The sequence below is a fragment of the Chiloscyllium plagiosum genome, chromosome 31 (assembly GCF_004010195.1).
Source record: "Chiloscyllium plagiosum isolate BGI_BamShark_2017 chromosome 31, ASM401019v2, whole genome shotgun sequence".
Taxonomy (NCBI): domain Eukaryota; kingdom Metazoa; phylum Chordata; class Chondrichthyes; order Orectolobiformes; family Hemiscylliidae; genus Chiloscyllium; species Chiloscyllium plagiosum.
The window spans coordinates 26,844,891-26,861,740 of record NC_057740.1 but is presented as its reverse complement, the minus strand read 5'-3'; the positions used below and the strand labels follow the sequence as shown (position 1 = coordinate 26,861,740).

Sequence of the window (16,850 nt, the reverse complement as noted above, 5' to 3'; positions counted from 1 at the left end):
TGAATACTGACGAAAGGTATTCATTCAGTGTCTCCCCAATCTCTTCAGCCTCCACACGCAACTTCCCACTACTATCCTTGACTGGACCTATTCCTACCCTAGTCATTCTTTTATTCCTGACATACCTATAGAAAGCCTTAGGGTTTTCCCTAATCCTACCAACTAAGGACCTTTCATGTCCCCTCCTTGCTGCTCTTAGCTCTCTCTTCAGGTCCTTCCTGGCTACCTTATAACTCTCAATTGCCCCAATTGAACCTTCACGCCTCATCTTTACATAGGCCGCCCTCTTCCATTTAACAAGGGATTCCAATTCCTTATTAAACCATGGCTCCCTCACACGACCCTTTCCTCCCTGCCTGACAGGTACAAAAATGGACAGGTACATGAAATGGACAGGCCTGACTGGAGATTAAATTACTCTTGCCGTTTAAGCAGTATGAAAGGCTGATGTACAAGTTGATTAACTTTGCTCTTTGAATTATCTGCAATCTTAGAAACTTGAGGGTACACTAACAAAATGTACGCCTGAGTTTATAAAATAAGAAATTGGCATTTAACATTTGAAAGAGAAAGCAGTCAATATTCTGTTTGATCTTTCCAGCAGTTTTCGAAATATGAACACAAGTATCTACATACTGTGATAAAGCCAGTACACCACATTAATGGACATCAATGTACAGGAACATTAATTAACAGACTTAAAAAAGCTCATTTCAGTTTGTTGTTAAAAACCAATGGGATCTAAGTATGTATATATGAAATGACTCATCTTACTAATTTTTACTTTTGAAGTTTCAAAGATGTACTAATGTGTACTTTGTCATACATATTTCTGTATTGGGATGTGGGTGTTTGCTGCAGGCAGAAAAGCTGCTTTGTTGATTTTGCAGCTGTATAAAATAGTGGAGATCTGATGTAGCAATAATAGACATTACTAAAAAGATTCTGCAGAATGTTCACTGGACTCAACATTAACTCTGCTTGCTCTCCACAGATGCAGTCAGACCTGAGTTTCTCCAGAATTTCTGGTTGTGTCATTATGCGTAGCTTACCCACTAAAGTAATACAAAGCGCTCAGCTGAAAAATATTTGATAGAACCCTGAATATTATGTTCACAGCTGACACCATTATTTTCATTCTGGAAATTCAACACTGCAAAATGTGTATCGCAATGAAGCTACAGCAAGTATTTTCGCGTTTGCTGTATTAACACTCCTTTGAACACCTGCTGTAGTTGAGTAGCTGTTTGCCAAATAGAAATGGGCAATTCAACCAAGACATCATTTTTCAGTTCTGTAAGCTGAGCACAAAAGTTATTTGCATTCAGGTAGCTGCAAAACTGAACAGTTTTCATTGGGTCATAGCTAGGAAAGGAGGATGTGAAATAAAACCCTATTTTCTACAGAGGACAGTTTATTTTGTTCATTGTTCACTACTATTTTCGCACATTACTATTGGCTTTCACAGATTCCTACTTTAAGCTATAATGGTGAAAGTAGAATTTCTTTAGTTAGAAATGTTATAAATGTATCATGCTTCACAATTCTTTTCAGAGTAGAAAAGATTGTATACATGTGAAGGCAACTTGGTCAATGAAAGTTTGAAAGAGGTTACTTTCAGTGTGATAAATTCATCTTCTTGCTCTTTTTAGGTATTATTGTATTGTTTAAAGTAACTTTTTATGCCATTATTATTTCCTCTACTGCAGGAAAACCACACGTTCGCAATGTAAAACACTTGAAAACTATACCAGAATATGTATGTTTGTTGAAAAGCAGTGATGACAGTAGCTGTGATTCGGACGTTGATACTGACAGTGACCCGAACTCGTCACCTTCATCTGCCATGGAGATATCTGAAGAGAATGATCTCATTGCTTTGGATACTCCAAATGATTTTCGATCGACAGAGAAAGGTATCAGTTAATATATTGTCACAAGTTGTTGAAGCTCATTAATGCACCATGGATTTATGACTTTGTTTTGCTTGTGCCAATAAAATCAAACGTTCAAGGGTGATGCTGTCACTGGACGAAGGAAGGGAGAGTCACACCTGACCATTACTTGTAGTTTGAACATTTCATTGTAATTGATCAGTGCTGCAAGTACATCATTCTACGTTCTCGAATGAGATATAATCCCCAGGACCTGAGCGAGAACAAACCTTAAAAATAATTTAGGGCATTCTGAATTCAATGGCTTTAAAGAAGTAATAACATTAACACTGTGATCTAACCACACATTCACCGGCAAATTAATTGGCAGAATCTTTATTGGAACACAAATCCTCTTTCTAATAAAATGATCCCACTTCAAGAATGATTAGTGAGGTCAAGGAGGATTGGAGGAAACAAGAATGTTTTGTACCAAAGAGCTATAGTACCAGAAATATGGAATGCACCCAACCATGATTTCCAGTCCTGAGTCTCACCAAAGCTTGTAGAGTGCAATGAGTGTATGAATTAGTCACAGAAGTAGGCCAGTCAGCCCTTCAACCTTGCTCTGCCATTCGATGAGATCATGGCTGATGTGATTTTATTTTTAACTCTAATTTTCTGTCCAAACAGTATAAGCTTTAACTTCTTTGTCAATTAAATTATGTAATTGAGCCTTAGAACTAATTAATGAACCTAGTCATGGGGGTTGGTCACCCAATTCAAACATTCTAGAGTACATTTTGAGCACTATTTACTCTCAAGAGTCCAGAATTTAATGGCAGGATCACCAGCCGCAGGAATCTGCTAGAAAAGTTCTCTTCTGAAAGAATTTACACTTGTTAAAAGATAAATTACACGCCATATTTAGGTACAAAGCCACAACTCAATCCCAGAGCATTGTTGGGCCACGTTTCTGCTGTTCTGTGGATTAGTATCCAAGGTCTTGCTTGCCATATTGGGCCATTTGTGTTTCAGTAAGCAAGTGACATTGCTGACACTAGTTACACTCCCCGCTATGCACTGCATGTGTCTGTTGTGAAAACTGGTTTCAGTCTATGTGACAAACTGTGACTGGTTGTATCACAAGTGTACACTGGACAGGCTGGACTTTTACTGTTCCTCTCATAATTGGAAAAGGTAAAATTCAAGATATAACTGTGAAAAGAAGATAAAAGCATTTTACAGTATTAATCGTTAATTGTTAGTGTATATCTTTTGTTACTTCCATATTAATGTTTCTAACATTACGCTGCATTAGCTGGTCACAAGCAATGCTACTTGGCTCAGGTAACAGATTGTTGATTTTGTAATTAATGCTGATGGAATCTTCAGTGGGAAGATTCTTATGGAATTTGATTGCTGTCCATTTATAATACAGATCAGGTTATTTTACATTATACACCAGTGTGATGTATTTTGTTCCCCAGCTGGATTAATTTGTAGTCTCATTTTTGCTGAAAATGAGACTGGCCCAAAGATCACCCTTAATTTGTTCCTAGGGTGCATGTTAAAAATTGAAGTGAGCTTGTTGCTATTCTGGAGGCAGCTTGCCTTTTGAAACCTTGCAATTTCAGCCCTTTCCAGGCTGGCAGTAGCACCTAGACTGTTTATGGGAAAGGTGCAGCCAGCAGCGACCCACCGTACTGCTAAAGGGAAAAGCGGAATACACTTCTGGCACCACACTAAGGTAAATCTGAACAAAAATGTAACTGGCATTCTCTTTAAGGATGCATGTAAACTGAGTAATCCTAAAAGAAGTAGACCTGGTGTTACTCCAGTGAGACACAAATTTCAAGCACTGGTCCTCGATACAGCCCTGAAAAATGTGTACTTGTTTTCACCTACTATTCAATTTTCTCCCCATTTGCATGAATATTTCTGTTCAGTGCAAAGAGTAGCCTGGTTATTTTTCCAAATTTTTCTTAATCTTTTGCCTATTTAAATATAAGACAGTATTCTGAATGCTCCCTTTTGAACTGAATAATGCAAATTGGTTGTATACACATTGATGTCCTATAGATGTTGATGAACAAAAACCGTTAGTGACCTTCAACGTTTTGATTAACTTAAATTATTTTCTGCTTGCAGCAACACTAGATTATGTAGAGAAAATGAAATGGGATCTGTTAGTAAAGGTTGAACTACTAGGAAAAGAACTACCTCTGAATACACTGGATGAACTGATTGACTTGTTCGGTGGTCCTGAGCAAGTCGCTGAGGTAATTTTCCAAGAATTTGCAAACTGCTTTTCTTATGAGCAAATGGTCACTGGCATTAGTTACCAATTGGAATATTGTAGTGCTCTACTTGACTTTGGGCTAAAGAGAGAGATTATTTTAAGATTCCCCCTCCTGACTGCTGTCCAGTAACTCCTATTAAAATGTGCATGCATGTAGGCTTTGTTGTTCCTGGCAAAATAGCTTGCCATTGTTTGCTATTTAGCTTTACCGCTCATAAAATGGATACTGATACTTACTATGTTTCCAGGAGAGGCAAGAAACAGTGGGAGATTTAACTGCAGTTTTATTTTCATGCCTTTTTAGCAGTAGTTTTCTGTTTCTTGATTAAGATTAGAGTATGACATACTTGATCACTAATCCAGTATTCATCATTGATGCATAAGCAACAGACTTCATTAGCCAACAATTGGGCATGGGAACCTTGAATGATTTTGATTTTCATAACCCAAGAGTATCAAGACTGACTGCCCCAACTGTGTGACACTGCTACCCATTGCCTTAATTGGCTGAGACACTTAAAGTTTGTCTGAAGTCAATGAAGGATTTAATATAGCGGACATGTTGAAAATGATATACATGCAAGTGTCTTTGTAAGCACCCATAAAATTAACTTAGTAGTTGAGTGCAATGATAAAATGTGTCATAACTTCTTAACATACTTGGGGTTCCTTTGGAAATTCTGGCATGCTAAGGACTTCCTGCCTGGGGACTTGTCGTCAAAGTAAATTTGACTTTTTTTGGAAATTCTTAGCGAACATCAAAGTCATGAAATAACCTGCTACACCTTTAACTGGTCCAAGAATTGATTGTAAGAACATTAGTGAATTTGAAAGTTGTAATTTTATTCGTGTGGTTCGCAAATATGCAAACAATTTGAAATATGCTCTAATTGACGACCTCAGTAGTTAAAATTTTGGGATTTCCTTGTAAGTTGAGGTTGTATTCTAAGATCTGATCATCCTACTAGTTGCTTGACAGCTAATGTCACATGGTAAGCAGGAACTTGGGATGTTACTCAACTGTGTACTCATAAAAATACTACAAATGTAGTATTTCATTGTTTATGCTGAAGATAAGTATGTGAACAACAGAAGATAATCATAGCATCACAAATATGTAATAGCAGAATTTAAATTCTTAAGAGATCTACTGATGCTTACTCATTTATGTTGTAGGGAATTTGTGCAGTGAACGTTTATTACTAGGACTTTGATTTTAGTCCATCTTCTACAGATGGGATAAATAATTATTTGTTGTTAAGGAAACTCATGGTTATTGTTGGTGTCAACCCAGTTCTGAGGCAGAGTGAGTTCACAATCAAACCATCTATAATTCAGACCAAGTTCAGACCAGTCTCACTTTGGGAAACATTAAGAATGATTGAAATCCAAAATTTAAATATGTCATAATTGTGGCAGGGAGTTCTGTTCATAATTAAGGGTTAACCACATTGTTGGTGTAGAAAAGATGAAACCTCAGTGCTGATATTAGGTGTAAAGTTTGGAAAAAACTTTCTGGTTGTAATAGATTTTCTTCATCCTACTGAGCACAATTTTTTTTTAAACTTGTTGGTCTTTGTAATGTCATAATGAACGTTGATTTCTGTATTTATTGATTTTTAATAGATGACTGGAAGAAAGGGACGTGTTGTTCGCAAACCAGATGGCTCAGTTTGTTATGAGTCAAGAGCAGAACAAAATTTGTCCATCGACCATGTGAATTTAAAGGAAAAGGAGCGGTTCATGAATGGGGATAAGGTAAATATCTTTCTCATTATGTATGATCACATATGGTAGGCATTAATTTGTTTTCGAAATAGAGCAACACGCTGAAGTATTCATCTCCCAACCTTGATAATTCAGGAATACCATATTTTCCTCCGCTAATTTTAGTGAGAGTAGATTTTTGCAACTTTAGTAAAAAGCTGTGCCATTCCATTAGGCCACACAGATGTGTGAAGGGTGGAGACAAAATGTAAGAACCTTTGACACACATTATGTAGAGGATATTTTTTGACTTTCTCTAGAGCTTCTTCATTGCATTGTTTTCAGTGGGCGTGAAATGCTGGGTGTGACAGGAAGTCATGGGGTTCTATTTTCGAAGGGTGTGAATTGCATATTGGGGCATCACCCCCAGAAGATTGTATACCTTCTCCTTTTCAGCTCGAATTTTAAAACCCATTCCCCTCCCTTTGTCACATTCTCTAATAACTTAGGAGCAGGAGGCCTCTCGAGCCTGCACCCCATTCAACAATCATTCTGCTAACTTGCAGCAACTCTCTCTTCATACCTCTGTAATTGCCCTTATTTAATTGATGTCCATGAATGAATGAATATCCGAGTAGCTCTCCCTTAAACTAAATTTAAAATTCCACCATGTTGTGATCGCTACCTGTTAATAGATCCTAAATCTCTTATTAATCCTACCTCATTACATATTACTAGACCTAAAATAACCTGTTCCTGGGTAGGTTGTGCAATGTGTTGCTCTAAGAAATGATCCCTGATGCAATCTAGAAATTGTCTTCCATGTTACACTTGCCCACCTAATTTGTCCAGTCAACATGTAGATTAAAATCACCCATTATAATTGTAATGCCCTTTTTCACTATTTCCTGATTTATAATTTATCTTATTGTGAAGCAACTCCTTAAAGGCTTACAAACAACTATCACATTTCCCTCTTTTCCCTTGCAGTTCTATATTTCTCCCCAGACTGATTCCGTATGACAATCTAATTCAATTCATCAGTATTCACTATCACACTAGTGCCATCCTTTGTAAAGAATGCTATCTCCCACCTTTTCACCTATTATTCCATATCATCGAATTCCCTTCAGTGTTGTGATCCCCATCCTGGCCACACTGCAACCATGTATCCATAATAGCTATCCCGTCATTTTGTATTTTTGCCATCAACTCATCTATCTTATTACAGATGCTGTGTGCATTTAAATGAATTGTTAAGTGTTGACTTTTTACCATTATTACTTATCCTGTTTCTAGTTTTTGTTGCATTCTTGTTTTGTTTTCTATAGTTCTTAAATCCACCCCATCTAGTACACCTTACTTATCTGGGTCCATGATTCCTTTGGGCTGCTGCCTTAGTCATGTCTGCAGTCCTGGCAGCGTCCACCACTGGGCTTTAGCACTGTTTGGTCTGCCAAGGCTGCCAGTCAACTTTAACTCCAAAAGATGATAGGACTTCTTGTAGAATGGTAGAAATCCTACTATGCACAAATTTAGCTTGCTCTGCAAAGCAGACTTCCTCATAGCCTGCTACCAGCTGCTGCCTTTACATCGAGAGGTTGAAGGCCTGAGTCTCATCCCCCAACCTCCCACAGCCTCTGACTGTTAGACTGTCCTGTGACTTAGGAGGCAGGCCTCTGAGATATCTAAGATAAGTCAATGTACCTCACCCTACTATTATCCCACCTCTCTGCAGGGAAACACCTCTCCTTTGGACTTTGTATTGCCAACTTGTCATTTACTGGGCCATGAGAATGAGCCCATGTCCTGCCATCCACTATTACATTGTGCTAAGGTTTAAAAATTAAGTTCTTGTAATATATGTGTTATACCTGATTCACAAAAATAAGCATTTTTAATAGATGATGCATCTTCTAAAATTAAAATGAACACTCTGATTTGTCAAGTTTGTAGCTATTATCTCTGAAGCAGCCAGTTCGGGAATTTCACTGCAGGCTGATAAAAGAATAAAAAACCAACGAAGAAGAGTGCACATGACCCTAGAATTGCCTTGGAGTGCAGATCGCGCAGTTCAACAATTTGGTAAGTGCCAGATAGTATTTGATGATTAATAGCAAGAGTAAGTACAGAGTACTTGAAAGTTGTTTGTATGCATAATACCAGTGTAATTTTATAGCTGAGCAAAAGATCATAATCTAGACATCAAATGCCTGTAACAGGTATAGAACTTACTTCTGTAGGCAATAGAATGTCTGAGGTGAAAAGATCTGTTGTACACTCATGGTTACCTTATGTTGAAGGGCTACTGTTTACCAATTATAGTTGTAATATTGTAATCAGTGTTTATTTAATTTTTACTACTTAATTGAACACAGGAAAGTTTTAATCCACTTTGGTAGGTCAGAGATAATATTTGTTCTTACTTTCTGATGTCAAACAATAAACAGCTTCTACTTTTTTTAATCTCAGCACAATTTTTCAAATCTCTGTTTTGTTCTGTTGACTGCTGACATTGAGTCAAAGAGATGTACAGCACGGAAACAGACCATTCGGTCTGACTTGTCCATGCCAAGCAGATACCCTAAATTAATCTAGTCCTATCTGCCAGCACCTGGCCCATATTCCTCTAAACCCTTCCTAATCGTATGCCCATCCAGATGCCTTTTAAATGTTGTACGGGTAGACAACCCTTTATCCGAAATCCAAAAAGCTCCAAAGTCCGAAGGTTTTAATATAAAGTTTTTATCTCATTAACAAGATTGTTTGATGTACAAACAGTTGACCGAACTCCACGCCAACTCAATGAATGTCTCTCAGATATGATGTGGGGCGGGCATGGCCCAACACTGGCAGGCCTCAGTTCTGTTTCACAGCCACGTTTTATTCAGTGAGTGTGCTCCTCCGGTAAAATTTTAAAAAATTTCACCATCAAACTGTCACTTATTCAAAAATTCTGAATTCCTAAAACCAGCTGATCCCGAGCATTTCAGATAAAGGATTGTGCACCTGTATTTGAACCAGCCTCTTCCACTTCTTCTGGCAGCTCCTTCCATACACATACTACCCTCTGTGTGAAAATGTTGCCCCTTAGGTCCCTTTTAAATTTTTCCCCTCTAACCCTAAACATATGCCCTCTAGTTCTGGACTTCCCTACCCCAGGGAAAAGACCTTCTCTAATTATCCTATCCATGCCCCTCATGATTTTATAAACCTCCATAAGGTCACCCTCCCAGCCTCCAGTGTTCTGGGGAGAACAGCCCCGCCTCTTCAGCCGCTCCCTATATCTCAAACCCTCCAACCTTGGCAACATCCTTGTAAATCTTGCTTGCAAAAAACTAACTTATTGGCATCAGTCAATAAAAGGAAGTTATTTATCACAGTATGATGTCCTTGTATGCAGTTTTGGTTTTGTGTCTAGTAATTTAGCCCATTGTTAAAATTTCATTTGCCCTGCCTTTATTCGGTGTCTTTTGTTCTCTTTCAGGTCGTACTCATAGATCAAACCAGGTGTCAGCTCCAGAATATATATTCCTCATTTCTGAACTTGCAGGCGAAAGACGTTTTGCCTCCATTGTTGCTAAGCGTCTGGAAAGTCTGGTAATTTCATTCATCTTACTAAATGCAGCATGTAAAAGCTTTAATTTTATTTATACAGATAATTCACGCACCATGTTAGACAAGCTGTCAAGAATCTTTATTACCACCTTATTTACACACTGTAGATAAAAGAAATATTCAGTAATAGTCTACAAGTGATTACGTGATACTCCAGCCAGAAATAAAAACAGAGCCACTGATGTTATCTGCAGAGTTTGGATGGCTTAATAAAAGTAACTCATCAGTTGTGGTGATTGGTTCCTCCAATAATCCTTTTTATTGTAATGTCCTACCATTTTCAGCTCACAGTATTAGTAATTCATACTGGCTATGTTTGACATTCATGTCCCCTTTTTTTAATTAACACTGCATTATATTAACATTAGTATATAACTTTTGAAATCTGGATTTATTCCATTGTAAATGTAAGATGCCCATGTATTACTTGAGACTTTTTAAGTGGCGCATTCTTTTTCTTTTCCCTGAACCCAAGTATTTTTTTCCTGACGTTGGTGTTCTTGCTAGATATAGTTCTTGCCTCTACAAATGACCAAGAATTTCAGTATAAATTTACTTTCCAGAAGAGTTCATGTGGAATGCTTATTGATTTTATTTCTTGATTATTCCCAATCTGGGAATTTTTGACTAATTGTAGTGGAATGGCTGAGATCTACTAACTCATTGCAGACCAGTCATCAGTCTTGGGCTCTCCTTTCATATAAATACTTCAGTACCACACCATGAAATCTTGCAACCACTCACCTCAAGATAGTCCTAGTTGTGGTCACAAAATTCAAAAGCTGTTTTCCATCCTACATTTGTACTCTTCTGTCAAGTTGTAGAATTGCCAAAGTAGAAATGTGAAATTCCTACAAATTTGGTCAAACAGACATTGAAGGAGTTTCATTTTTAATAAGTTTATTTGGAAGCACTAGCATTCGGAGCACTGCTCCTTCACCGGTGCTTCAAAGGCTAGTGCTTCCGACTGAACCTGTTAGACTATAACTTGGTGTTGTGTGATTTTTAACTTTGTACATGCCAGTACAACACTGGCACCTCCAAATCATTTTAAATAAATAGTGTAACATGAAAATTTGTGTTAAAGCTTTCTAGGTGCTGTTTTAAAATTGGATATGTATTCTTGTCATAGGGTGCTTTGACTCATGGTGACCGAAGAGCAACAGAATCCAGAGACCTCAGCAAATACAACTTTGATAACAAGGTAACATTTCTCTGTTACAATTTACTTCCTTAACCAAGGCCTCAAATAACGAACAATCAAAAATGAAAGTACATATATTGTGTACTGTGAAAATGGTTCAGAGCAACATTTTTAAAAATTATTTTCTGAGTTGTAAGTGGAGTGTTAGAGCTATGGAGAGAGCCTGAATGGGCTGGGGCTGTTTTTCCCGGAACGTTGGAGGCTGAGGGGTGACCTTATAGAGGTTTATAAAGTCATGATGGGCATGGATAGGGTAAATAGATGAGATCTTTTCCCTGGGGTGGGGGAATCCAGAACGAGAGAGTATAGGTTTAGGATGAGAGTGGAAAGATTTAAAAGGAACCTAAGGGGCAACTCTTTTCACGTAGAGAGTGCTGCGTGTATGGAATGAGCTGCCAGAAGTAGTGATGGAGGCTGGTATAATTATTACATTTAAAAGCCATCTGTACATGAATAGGAAGGGTTTAGAGGGATACGGGCCAAATGCTGGAGAATGGAACTAGATTAGTTTAGGATATCTGGTCAGCATGGACAAGTTGGACCGAAGGGTTTGTTTCTTTGCTATATATCTTTACGACTATGTAAGCCTTGCTGGAAAGGGCAGTGTTTGTGGTGGTGAGCCACCTTCCTAATTGCTGCCATCTGTCTTGTGTAGGTACACCCACAATGCTGTCAGGAAGGCAGTAGTAGCGATTTTTTTCTCTTGTGTGCACAAAGTGCCACTTTCGCTATGTCTATTACATTAAAAATCGAGAACAAAATTTAGGGACGTCAGTCACTGGCCATTATTTTCTTTTAGATATATGTTTTCTGATGCTTAATCCTGAAAGAATTTCTCAAGCCTCTCTCCCTAACTGTAGAACATGGTAAACTAAGGAGTTTTCCATTTTCATTGAAGAGGCATAACACACATCCACCTCTTACAAGGCAAATAACAGCAGTGTAGGAGATTGCTTCTGCCAGGAGGTATTGTTCTGTTGGCTCAGTTGGAACCCATCTTGATATGCTGAATGACTCTGATTCTACATCCAAACATTGGTTTGTGCGCTGACAAAAAGGAATATTTTTATTTTAATTCTTTTTAAAAGATTGTAATCATATTTCATTATGAAAAGTGCAGCTGGGTTTAAGATTCCCTAGCAAATCTTTCTTTGCACTTTTATGCCTTCTATCCTCAGGGTAGACAGTAGTCAGAATTTCTAGCTTTTATAATTAGTAGTAATAGAGTCAGAAGTGCCCTTTACACAGTACTCCATACAAATAAGGTTGTTCATTACTGACTTCGCATACTGGTGAGCTTGCTGTTGGACAGCACCAGCAGGTATCTCACCCTGTTGATTGTAAGCTGTCGTGTAGCTTCCTTGTTTTCATCTGTGAAAGTAGCTGGTAACTATTTTGGCAAAGGACTGAGGTGAATAGATTGTGACGTAAGATATCCGAGGATATAAAGGAGGCTCAAATGTCAAAAATAAACTTTAAATCCTGAAATATTCATGTAAAATTGATAGGACTGTGTATCACAGAGCTATAAAATATAAGTCTGTAAATGGTCTGTTCACAGCAGTAATCTCCATTTTTATTTTTAGACTATTAGGGGATGTATTTACCAAAGCTTGAGAGAACATTTTTTGCACAAGCAGGGAAGACCAGAAATAGTCTTCATGTAGTGCTCTCATGCACCTTCTAGCGTTTAGATTGGAAACTGCGTTTTTTAAAACTCGTTCTTATTTTTAACTGATCATTGTGGTTTAAAACTGGAGGATATGAAGGAAGCGTTTAAGGAAATTTTAACAAAACTGAACAATGTACAGAATGAAGTAGCAATTTTGTTTTAGCTTATATTATTCAAATGCCAAAGGTAGTTAGCAATTTGTTGTATGATTTGCAATTTTAATTAAAATGCTTAACTAGTATTTGAGATCAGTTGATACTTGAATTTTATTTTAATTCTTCCTTTCTCACAGTATGGAACTAAAGCACTGGATAAGATAATTAAAACCATCTTGGGTCAAATTGAAAACAAAGTACAACCACCAAAAGATTACATTGGAGGTCCCAGTTGTTTTATAGAAGGTAAGTATTTAGGTAATAGAAAATGTCTTGTGTCTAATAACATGTTTAAAGTTAGTACTAAGTGTTTTTTTGCTCTTAATTGCATTATTTTGAAACATTCCTATTAGTATTTTGGTAATTTAAATTAACTGAACATCTGGAATAATTTCTGCATATAAAAGTGGAGAGAGATTATCTTTACTTGTCCATAGCAGCTGTGTTCTGTAGAATGTAATGACCAGTCGGAAAATCTAACAAGAAGCATCTGTATTGTAGACATGAGACAGGGACTGATGGCTGTTGGGATATTTTGCAAAGAAAATCGTTATGGATGTATCAATGTGGAAAAAGGTGAGAATTTAGTATTTGTTTAAACCAAATTATCAATTTGTATTAAGGATTTGTAATCAAAAATTCTTTTGACAGTCAATTCCCTATAACAGACAATGGCTACACTGAACAAATGAGATGAATATGACAGTGTTCAGCATCATTCAGTATGCCTCAGAAACTGAAGCAGCCCATGTTTAAATACAGCAAGATCTTGACAATATCCAGATTTGGGCTGAAAAGTGGTATATAGCATTCACACCACAGAAAATGGCAATCTCTAACAAAAGAGAACTGACCCATCATCCCATGACATTCAATGACATTACCATCATTGAATACCCCATTATTAACATTGTGAGGATTACCAATGACCCCAAAAACTGAACTGGACCAACCATATAACTACAGTGGCTCCAAGAGCAGGTCAAAGGCTAGGAATCCTATAAAAGTAACTCTCCTCCTATCTCCTCAGAACCTGTCGACCACCTGCAAAGTACAAATCAGGAAAGTGATGAAATATGGCCCCTTGCCTGGATGACTGCAGCTCCAGTGACACTTGGGAGGCTTGAAATCATCCATATCAAAACAACCTGCTGGTCCAGCCAGCAATCTCTGTATTCCTTGAATAAGTTAGCAATTCATTTTTTCACTTTATTGGAAGTATTCTTGGACATTTAACCACGTGGCATTCAATCACTGTTGACAACTGTTATTACTTTTATTGTGGCTGAGTCCTTTGACTTTCTATAAACCTATGAGAGCGTTTTTGGGTTACAAGAGTAAGCTTGGTATTAGGAAATTTTGAATGCACTCATAAATGGTCCGCTGTATTCTCTGACTCTGTCACATCCAAGAATGCAAACATGGTCCATTCTAGGAGCAATCAGCTTCTCAGGCAGCAACTGTAATCTAGAGTTGGGAATTTGACCATACATGGAGGCAATGATGTTTATCATATACTCAAATTATACACTAAATTGAAGAATGGCATGTTTCCTGTGTTTACTAACTATGCTGGAGTTTTTAATCTATCACAAATTGTTGATGCCATTAGCAACTTTCACAGTCAGTATGTCTCCACTTTTCCATCACCAGATGACATTCTACTGCAGTCTTTTGGTTACATTAAGTTTTAACTTTTGGTAAATTTCTGATGATTCATTTCCATGTTTGCCCATCACAATTCCATCTCTACTGTTGCACTTTTTCTCCCAGTTTGCCCACATCTGTATCCCAGAGATCAGACCTCAATTGTGAGAAGCTGCTGGAAATCCAGCAGAGGTGGCATTGCTGATGTGAGCTGCTTCATTTAAAGAGGCTTGCTTGTCAAAAAAAAGTAAGATAAAGCTAAAACAGAAGTGATTCAATATGAATTTTGTTTTCTTTTTCCTGTTTCAGACTGCAGCATCACAAAATTCCTGAATCGAATTCTTGGACTCGAGGTTCATAAACAAAATGCACTTTTTCAGTATTTTACAGACACATTTGATTATCTCATTGAGAAGGACAAAAAAGATGGAAAATATGACATGGGAATTCTAGGTATGGTCTAGTAGTTTGCAAAAACCCAAGGTTCTCCAATTTTTCCCCATACCTTTTGTCTCTACAGTACTCTGACATGTTTTTAAAAAAAAGTGCAGTCGATGTTTTTCTCACATTAATATTGCTCATGCAGAATTTGCTGCTGCTGATTTATATCCTAGTTTAGTGGCCAAAGAGATGGTATGAGAGTCACAAATGGTTAGAACCCACTAAATCAAAAATGGTTCACAGGCCTTATGGTTTTTTTTGAAATAAACAGGAAAGTTTATGTTCTAGTTGTGCAGTGGAGGAGATGGCATGTGAGCCATAGATGATTAAAACACACTAAAGCAAAAATGTTACAGACCTTCTAAGAGTTTTTTAAAATAAGCAAGAAAGTGAACCTTCTCAATATAAGCAATACATGCCAAATGGATAAAGAAAATAATTAACTGCAAATGAACAAAAGATAACTTCGATTATTAATAATTCTATCTCAAAGTTCACCTTGTATATTGTCAATATTTGTATTTGAAGGATTTCCCATTATTCAGGACAAAGGAAATAATACACTATTATACCAACGTAACATGTAATACATTATTCTGCAACTATAGCAGGAATACTTTTAAATTGAAGTTTTAGTGAATGGGTTTGTCGGAATGCCAGCAGGTACTGCATCTTCACCTGTTTACTGGTTGACTTTAGCTTACCTTTGTTTCAAGCATGCGTTAAAGTGATACAGGTCTTAAGCTGGTGACAGTACTAACCTGGAGTGGGAGAAGGAAGGTTGACATCCCTAAACCTATTATATAAGAGACAATGCTGCAGTATTTAGCATGTGTTTTCAGTTATAAGAAGATTTAGTTCTGAGGTAGGAAGACAAATTGCAAATGACAACCTCTCACATTCTCTATAACTGGGCCAGCCACCGATTTGGAATCCAGTGATTTTAAGTGTTCAGAGTGCATGCATGAGGCGTTGGTTGAATAAATAAGCCTAATGTTGGTGATTGAAACTGGACAAGTAGGCCGAATTTGATTCCTGAGTTCTGTCTAGTTGTGCTGGGTGATACATACTCTAGTCAGAAGGCCACTGGAAAAAATTGCAATTTTTGCTTCCATTTTTCTAGCACCAGGTTGGGCAGGCATGTTCCACTAAAGTGTCAGAGGCTGCTGCTGTTAGTCTGGAATCATCCCTTTCCTCTTGCTCACTTGCCAAGTGTCTGCCTGTAGGTCAACAGCTAAAGTTAGTCAGGCACCAACCAGTCAGCTGCATTGCAACAATGCAGTTGCCGTCTGTAGCTCACCAATTTAATTGATTTGGATTCTTATGCCAAATTTTAGTCAGTCTAAATCAGGTTGTGGCCAGACAAAGCAATCACATCACTGATTTTATCCACACTTCGAAGCTTTAAACCTGTGTCTCATCTTTGCCATTGTACTTCATGGAAGAATTGAAGTATTTACATAGGAAAGTTAGAGTTTAAAGTATTAGTTATAGAGTTGTACAGTGTGGAAACTGACCCTTTGGTCCAACTCGTCCATGCGGACCAGATATCCTAAATAAATCTAGTCCCATTTGCCAGCATTCGGCCCATAACCCTCTGAACCCTTTCTATTCATATACACATCCAGATGCCTTTTAAATGCTGTAATTGTACCAGCCTTCACCACTTCCTCTTGCAGCTCATTCCATACTCTCACCACCTCTGTGAAAACATTGCCCTTTAATTCCTTTTTAAATCTTTTCCCTCTCACCTTAAATCTCTGCCATTGCATTCTGGACTCCCTCACCTCGGGGAAAAGACCATATCTATTTTCCCTACCAATGCTGCTCATGATTTTATAAACCTCTATAAGGTCACCCCTCAGCCTCCGACGCTCCAGGGAGAACAGCCCCAGCCCTATAGCTCAACTCTGGTAACATCTTTGTAAATCTTTTCTGAACCTTTGCAAGTTTCACAACATCCTTCCTGTGGCAGGGAGACCCGAATTGCACAAGTATTCCAAAAGTGGTCGAACCACTGTCCTGTACAGCTCCAACATGACCTCCTAACTCCTATGTTCAATGCACTGACTAATAAAGGAAAGCATACCAACTGTCGTCTTCACTATCCTGTCTACCTGGGATTCCTCTTTCAAGGAACTATGAACCTGCATTCGAGGTCTCTTTGTTGATTATTATTCCATTCTTAAATTTAATACAGTATATCGCATACAATTAATTTTATTGATTG

The 16,850-nt window shown here is 37.7% G+C and overlaps 1 protein-coding gene across 3 annotated transcripts in view; it reads left to right on the top strand.

The window, feature by feature from the left end:
* LOC122565355 (protein strawberry notch homolog 2-like) overlaps positions 1-16,850 on the top strand; it is a 162,866-nt gene that overhangs the window by 129,948 nt on the left and 16,068 nt on the right. For all 3 annotated transcript variants that reach the window (XM_043721240.1, XM_043721239.1, XM_043721241.1), the window contains 9 exons: positions 1,710-1,916; positions 4,026-4,156; positions 5,803-5,934; positions 7,833-7,968; positions 9,371-9,483; positions 10,634-10,705; positions 12,670-12,778; positions 13,034-13,108; positions 14,489-14,632. In XM_043721240.1, the coding sequence (XP_043577175.1) occupies positions 1,710-1,916; positions 4,026-4,156; positions 5,803-5,934; positions 7,833-7,968; positions 9,371-9,483; positions 10,634-10,705; positions 12,670-12,778; positions 13,034-13,108; positions 14,489-14,632 (1,119 nt within the window). The remainder of the gene's footprint in view (positions 1-1,709; positions 1,917-4,025; positions 4,157-5,802; positions 5,935-7,832; positions 7,969-9,370; positions 9,484-10,633; positions 10,706-12,669; positions 12,779-13,033; positions 13,109-14,488; positions 14,633-16,850) is intronic.